This window comes from Arachis hypogaea, chromosome 3 (genome assembly GCF_003086295.3).
Source record: "Arachis hypogaea cultivar Tifrunner chromosome 3, arahy.Tifrunner.gnm2.J5K5, whole genome shotgun sequence".
NCBI classification, from domain to species: Eukaryota; Viridiplantae; Streptophyta; class Magnoliopsida; order Fabales; family Fabaceae; genus Arachis; species Arachis hypogaea.
Window position 1 is genome coordinate 131,845,772 of NC_092038.1, and position 8,220 is coordinate 131,853,991.

An 8,220-nucleotide genomic window follows, 5' to 3' on the forward strand; every position below is an offset into this window, starting at 1 on the left:
TGTTAGGCATTTTTTTATGAAATGATCATAACTAAGTGTTATGGTTTTCTAACAAGAAGGATTAGGTATATACCAACGCCTCCATTATTTTACCAAGTACCATTTATAATTAGAAGACTAGACTAGAAGTTCTTCGGGGCAAGTATTATATCAATTTTACCACCAGTCACGTCTCTTATTTCGTCAACCTTTTGGTATAACGCCACAAAACAACTTCATTAACATAAGCTTATATTTTTTATTTTATTAAAGGAAGAAAATATTGGTCAACAATTTGCTTTATTCGGAATTAATTATTGTTGATTTTCTCAGTAAACACATCATTATTACTACATTTTCTTTTGAGATTCTTACCTTATTCTACGTCTCCACCTAACCACACCATGTATGAGGGGCTGCAAATGATTTTCTGAAACTCGAAGACTATTTGTAAAAGACCGATATGACCCTGAAGAGTGGACAATGTCCTACGCTGAAGGGAAGACTTCCTTAATGTGAAATCATAGAAAAATTAGGGGTAGCTGTATGTGGCTTCCCAACCCATTTAGGCAAAGTAAAAAAGATAAATTAAATAATAGAATATATAGCCGAAAAATATAATGTAGTAGCATGAAAGAAAAGGCAGAGTTGTTTACTTGTTTTGGTGATTGAGTTTCCAGTTATATATATATATATATATATATATATATATATATATATATATATATATATATATATATATATATATATATATCCAATCACTTCTCATTATGTTAATGTCAGCACGTTTTTTTAAGGTGCGAATTATTAAGGTTCCAAAGAGAACTTAAAGTAACGAAGAGAGTTATAGAAAGAGAGAGAGTGAGAACACAAAACATTTGTTATATTTCCCATACCCTGTTTCTGTTCTTGCTCATTCACCTTCGTCTTCTATAAATCTCAGAAACAACTGAAAAACAAACACTTTTTCCTAAAGGTTCGTCCATGTCTTTTACAAAACTCTCTGTTTATTCTTAAATTCCGTTTAATTAATTAATTATCAACATATGCTAAGGTAGTTTCACAGTGCTCTTTACTTTTCCAACCATTCAAACAGCATTTTCTTGGTTCATTATGCCATTTTGTAATCTCTGCATCTCTCAAATGAAGCTCGTTAATATTAATATTATTGTTTTTTCTTTTTAATTAATTAATATGTATGATTTTTTAAAGGGTAATAACATTGAGGAAACAAGGTTTCTTGTTGTGGCGGTTTGGAATGACTATGCAACTCTGCTTCTTCTTCTTGTTGTTGCTTGGTGCCTCCTCTTCTGATAAGACAACATTAAGGTAATTGTATCATCAATTCATCTCTCAACTTTTGGCTTATATAGCATTTTTTGCATTTTAATTTGGTGCTTAATAATCTTTACGTGTGTCAGAGAGAACATAAAAAGGAAAAAGAAAATAAAACAAGGTGGAGAGGAGTATGTATGAATGTTTTTTAAAATGAAGACATTCTATGTTGATGATGTTGTTTTTATTCTTTCCATGACAACTATAGTTTATAAGCAAACAATAAAAAAAACTTATAAGCAAAATAAAAAAGGTCACGGTTTCTTTGTCTTTTTTGTAACCATTTCTTTTCTTCTCACATGACAACTTTTTAGGACTTCCATCTCCTGAATTCTTTTTTGTTTTACCCTCTTTAAAAAAGGTTATTTATATTTTTTTTTAATCACGAATATAATAGTACATAAAATATATGTAATAAAATATAAAAGAAATAAGTTAACAAGTATTATATTAGGAAGAATGTTTTCAATATTTTGACGAGAAAATAGTTAAATTTGCCTTTTTCTTTAAATACTTTTTTAATTATATTCGTTTAAGTTAGTCATATTAATTTTTTTTTTAATTTTGTTGACATTACACCTGACACTCTTCATGAGTCACTAACATAATAAGTTTATAAATTTAGATAAAATTAACAGTAATGCGAAGGATAAAAAAAAAGTAAGAATTTATTTTATTTAGTATGTATTAATTATTGAAAAATTTAATGAATGCTAAATAAGACAAGTTATGATTATTTTTGTTTAATTTTTTTTGTTACTAAATATTTCTATAAAATTAATATTAAAGTGAGAGATTTCAATATTTAAAGTCTCTCATAATTTAATCTAATTTCATAAATTTATTATGTTAGTAATCAATTAAAATTATGAAGTGTGTATTGTAATAAATGTGATATTACTTAAAATATTATATCATTAAATTAAATTTTGACACATAAGCGATGGAAGTAATGGAAGATTAAAATACTAGCAAAGTCAAATAATATTTAATTGAAGGGAATTGAAGGATATATGAAAATGAACATTTTCAAATAATCTACGCATTGATAACTTACCAATCATATTTTTCCCTCTAAAAAGGTTTTAATTACTAATCAACAAAATACTTAATTCGTTCATGCATTATAACTTTTAGTAAATCTGTTACATTTATTTAATCAAAAAAATTTTGTTACAAAGTTTAAGTAAATGGTATAATTAATTTTTTTTTAAAAATAACTTAAATAATAAATACTTATATAAAAGTAGTTTATAAATAAAGTATTTTGTATTTGATTTTTTAGTTCTAAAAATATTTATTTTAAAAAAAATATGATAATAAATTTTTTATTATAAGAGAAGTTATTTTTTTAATTTTTTCATAAGTACTTAAATAATTTTTTACAAAGTTACAATTTGATTTTAAAAATTACATCAGACATTAATATTATACTTTTTTATAAATTAAAAATAAAAAAATTATTTATGAACTCACCCAAACATATCCTTAAATTATGTTATTAATCTCTTGAAGGAATGTTACATATGAATATAGCATGAGAACATATATTAGACCAATATACATGCCAATTCTCTAAAATTGATTTTTATTTTTATGTTTATAGAGATGTTCTACTATCATTTAATCCAAATTCAATAACTATTCTTCGAACAAAAAAAATCCAATAATTTTTCATGACCATGGTATGTTAGAGAATATTCAATTTTTATATAAATATAATATTATAAATTAATAAATAATTTAAATTAATAAATTTAATTAAATATATAAAATCACCTAATAATTTATAATATTATTTTTATACGAAGACGTGGCAATATCTACCTAATTCCTTTTCTGAAATAGAAATTTTGTTTGTGGTGTCTTCATTACTTTACTGTAATCACAATTGAAAAGCTACTTTGCAAGTTAGTGATTCTCTTGGGGCCATGAAAAGAAAGGAACCTATATATTATATTACACATCTTCCCCTGCACTTTCTGACACTTCTGGTATCACGTGCTGCACATATAATTTCTATCTAGAAAATGCAATTAACTAACTATTACGTTCCTGAATTAAAATAAAATTCAGTATACTGCATTCTCAATTCTCATCGATGGCAATTGTTCTAAGGAGCTATCTGTCTACTATCTATCAATTTTGGAAGGAATCTTATAGGTTCTTCTATTACGAGTCTTATTATTAAAATAAGATTTTTATGATTTGTAAATAGTAAATACCTTCTTATTAAGCTTTTGAAACTGAAATAGGATTAAGAGGTTCAACTTTTGTTTTAAACATGAATTGATTCCAAGTAAAAGGTTACCTAATTTTATAAAGATTATCAACCAATAATTTATAGAAAAGAATATACTTTCAAAATTTTAAAAAAAATAGAGGTTTAAAAGTTATGTTGTGTTTGTTATTATTTATTTAGATTTATGGTATATCTAAACTTATTCTATATAATGTGGGATATTGCAATATAAAAAGTTAGCAACATAGCATAACATAATCAATTCTCATAATTCAACTGTGAAAGTGAAATTATACTAGCCAATTCCCATATTGGTTAGGATATATAGTATCTAGGAATAGGAATAGAAATTAGCAGCTAGCTACGTGCATTCAATAACAGAGACTACATTTTCTCCCATTAACTAACTACAGTAGCAATAATACAAGTTACAAGAAGCAATCTTTTGAAAAAAGAAATGATGGGCACTTTGACCATAACTGGAATATGTATTGCTATTCAATTGGCCATCATCAAATTCTTTAATTTCTCTTATTTTCTTTTGCCCTGTTAATAACGCAGGCCAATGCTATATAATATTAGTGTTTTTATTTTTATTATTATTATTGTTGTAATATTTTTTTTAATGTCTGTATTCATTTTATTTCAGAAAAAGTTTAAGAAAGAACAACAGTATACAAACACCATCATCTTCCAATTTTGCAGTTAAGCTTAATGAAGAAAATCATCAGCAGGTGAATTAATAATAAATTAAATCAATTAATTTACTAAGTTTTATTTTTATTAGAAAAAAACTAAGAAGTACTTAATTAATTAATATATTGACTTTAATATAACTGGATTTGAATTTTATTTGTTTTCAGTTGGTGATTGACAACGGTATCGTTTCAGTAACTTTATCTATACCAGAGGGTTATGTCATTGGTGTATCCTATAACGGAATTGAGAATGTACTTGAACCTCAAAATGAAGAACAAGATAGAGGGTATCTAATCAAATCTAAGCAAGCTACATACTTCAAATCAAATAAACAAATATAACGTCTTTATATTTTCAGGTACTTCGATGTTGTTTGGAATGAACCAGGAAAACGCAGTATCTTTCAAAGGTAAAAATATGTTTGTATTAATTTATTTTTGTGCACATCTTTTTTTAAGTATAAACACAAAGTCATCTTTAAATAATCATTTTTAATTGATTATATTATATAAAAATATAGTATTTTTTATAAAATAAAATAATGCATGAGAAGAGAGTAGTATTTGATCACTGTCTATATTTACAAATCCATGTTTATGAATCAAATTTAGAAGGATATACTACATACAAAATACATGTTTTTAGTGTTGTACTTGAAAATTAGAACTCACATATTAGACATGAAACAAAAAAAAATTCAAAATCTATATATGTTTTTGTATTTATGTGTTCATTATTCTGAAACAATAAACAAACACATCATAATTAAAATTGAGTAGAACATGTTGATGGATGCATAGTGCAGAATCCACGGGACAAATTTTTCGGTTATAGCTTCTGACGAGAATATGGTGGAGCTTTCATTTTTAAGGGCATGGACAGCTTCCATGGAGGGCTCAAATGTCCCCATTAATATAGACATAAGGTATCTACACTGTGAGTTAATAATGCTGTGAATGAATGAAGTAGTAATAGTAGTAATATTTACATATACAGGTACATTTTGCGAAGAGGTGATTCAGGATTTTATTCATATGCAATATTTGATCGGCCTGATGAAGGATTTCCAGGCGTGGAGGTTGATCAAATTAGATTTGTTTATAAGCTCTTGAAAGATAGATTCAGCTATATGGCTCTATCTAGTACGAGACAAAGAACTATGCCAACAATGAGAGACAGAGAAACAGGACAAATTCTGGCTTACCCTGAAGCCGTTCTCTTAACGAAACCAAGCAACCCTCAATTTAGAGGAGAGGTACTTTAAAAAGGACCCGTGAATGTGTAAATGATTTGAGTTGTTTTATTGTGTAATTATTTGTGTTGGTTTCAGGTGGATGACAAATACCAATACTCATGTGAGAACAGTGAAAACAACGTTCATGGATGGATTAGCCTTCAGCCTGATGAACCGATGGGTTTTTGGATAATTACTCCTTCCAATGAATTCCGCAATGGTGGCCCCATCAAGCAAGACCTCACTTCTCACGTTGGCCCCTTCACTCTTTCTATGTTTGTCAGCACTCACTATGCTGGCAAAGAAGTAACCATGTCTTTCCAACAAGGCGACACTTATAAAAAGGTTTTTGGACCTGTTTTTGTCTATCTTAACTCTGCTTCAATCTCCGATGATCCCTTGTCTCTTTGGTCAGATGCTATTAACCAGGTTTCTCTCTTACATATTAATTATTATTTGAGGGTGAAAATAATTTCAATAATTAATTATTTATTTTTTTATTATTAGCTCTCCAAAGAAGTCGAAGCCTGGCCTTACGATTTTCCACTATCACCAGATTACTTTCCACCCGATCAACGAGGAACAGTGTTAGGAAGATTGTTAGTCCAAGATTGGTACAAAAATTTGATACAATGTTTTTCATATGTTTATTTTTTCTATTTAATTTCACACCATAACTTATATAAAATGTAGCAGGTGTGTTAAGGGTGGGAGATTGCAGTATGCTAACAATGCTTATGTTGGCCTAGCATTACCTGGAGATGCAGGATCATGGCAGAAAGAGAGCAAGGTACATTTCCATTATTCGAATTTCATTTCTTGAATGAATAAATATGTCATTCAATTATCACATGCAGGGTTACCAATTTTGGACTCAAGCTGATTCCAAAGGATACTTTGCAATTAAAAATGTTGTACCTGGGGATTATAACTTGTATGCTTGGGTACCTGGCTTTATTGGTGATTACAAATATAATTCTACAATCACAATAACACCAGGTACAATTAAATTATCTTATTACATTATCATCATGTATATTATGATGATTACCTCAACTAAAAAATAGAATTTCTTTTGAACATTTAGGAGGAGTCATCAAATTGGATCAACTTGTATATAGTCCTCCTAGAAATGGACCAACCATATGGGAAATTGGTATCCCAGACAGAACAGCCGTAGAGTTCTACGTACCAGATCCTTACCCTACTCTCATGAACAAATTATACACTGAACAACGCAAAGACAAGTCAGTTCATAACATGCTCCAACTATATATATATATATATTCTGCACATTCTTTTTTCTCTCCATTTTAGTGTTTGTTTTTTTGACAGGTTTAGGCAATATGGGTTGTGGGAACGTTATTCTGACATGTATCCAAATGAAGATCTTGTTTACACTGTTGGTGTCAACAAGTACAATAGGGATTGGTTTTATGCCCATGTTACAAGGTAATAGTTAATTAAGTTCTGTCCATAACTATATAGATTATAGCGAATAACATTGATGTGACGATGAATGCAGGAATATGGGGAATAAGACATACGAACCAACAACGTGGCAAATTATATTTGAACATCGCAATGACATAATAGAAGGGAATTACACACTACAATTAGCCCTAGCATCTGCTGCTGATGCTGAACTTCAGGTACATGATTTTCTGTCACCAAATTATGGCTCTGTTTTATGCTATGCACACTATTAGTAACGTGTTTTTTTATGTTTGATGATCAGGTTCGATTCAATGATCCAAGTGTTTATCCTGCCCACTTTGGAACAGGGCCAATAGGAGGAGATAATGCCATAGCAAGACATGGAATCCATGGATTGCATAGGCTGTATAGTATTGATGTGCCTAGTCATCATTTTGTGAAAGGAAAGAATATCATTTATCTGAGACAGTCTAGAGCTATAAACCAATTTCAAGGAGTTATGTATGATTATATCCGTTTAGAAAGACCACCAAACCCAACCAATTGATTTATTGTGTCTCTACCTTTTTGTGGACACAGTAAATGGAGCTTTGTAATTAATTAGACTTTAGCATTGCAATTAATTTGTACAATAGAATAATAAAAATGTCGATTTTTAATTTTCAACTTAGTTTCAACTGTCAATACAGAATTGTTATCTTGTGATAATTATAACTTGATACAACACGAAGAATTTCAGGAACCATAATAGTATAGGCTTCCAATACTATTTCTTTTAAAATATATTTATCAAACTTAATAAAAAAAATAGTTGAAACTCAATATATTTTTATAAATATAAGGTCTCAAATTTTGGCGTAATTTTCTTATCAATTCATACTTTTATATTATTGCGAAGTTGATTATTCCTTCTCCATGTCCCATTGCTTTCCCAAAATTTCACTCTATTAAAGCCAATGGAGAAGGAACAATCAACTTTGCAATAATATAAAAGTACGAATTGGATCAAAAAAAGTGGTCTGTTCCCCACCACGATTCTTCTGGCTTCTGAGGTGTTCTACACTTCTGCTGGTGAATGCTAGCCTACACCTGTCCAATTGAGGTGGTTGGCACAGGCTTATGACTTTCATGTTGCTTTTCGGTTTAACCCCGATACGTTTCTTTTATTTTATTATGACAAGCATAGTTAGTATTAGTAACACTACAAAAACTCCCCAAATAAAATGAGGTTTTCTGTTTTGATCATTTGGTCCTGTCTGCTTTGAAGCTTTTTTTTTTGTTTTTCACGGTATTT

General features: G+C 28.9%; 1 protein-coding gene across 2 annotated transcripts; it reads left to right on the forward strand.

Moving 5' to 3' along the window:
- Window positions 1-754: 754 nt before the first annotated feature.
- Window positions 755-7,592, forward strand: LOC112791711 (uncharacterized). Of its 2 annotated transcripts, XM_025834646.3 has the most exons (15): window positions 755-955; window positions 1,192-1,308; window positions 4,206-4,290; window positions 4,420-4,541; window positions 4,614-4,664; window positions 5,061-5,180; window positions 5,252-5,510; window positions 5,586-5,918; window positions 5,997-6,103; window positions 6,186-6,279; window positions 6,347-6,488; window positions 6,577-6,736; window positions 6,825-6,941; window positions 7,015-7,141; window positions 7,228-7,592. In XM_025834646.3, the coding sequence occupies exons 2-15, from the start codon at window positions 1,238-1,240 to the stop codon at window positions 7,471-7,473; spliced, it is 2,034 nt and encodes a 677-aa protein (XP_025690431.1). In that variant the 5' UTR covers window positions 755-955; window positions 1,192-1,237; the 3' UTR covers window positions 7,474-7,592. The 2 variants fall into 2 exon arrangements, with proteins under 2 accessions (XP_025690431.1, XP_029153057.1); XM_029297224.2 differs by lacking the exons at window positions 755-955; window positions 1,192-1,308; window positions 4,206-4,290 and having other exon boundaries at window positions 4,452-4,541; window positions 5,056-5,180.
- The last annotated feature ends 628 nt before the right edge of the window (window positions 7,593-8,220 follow it).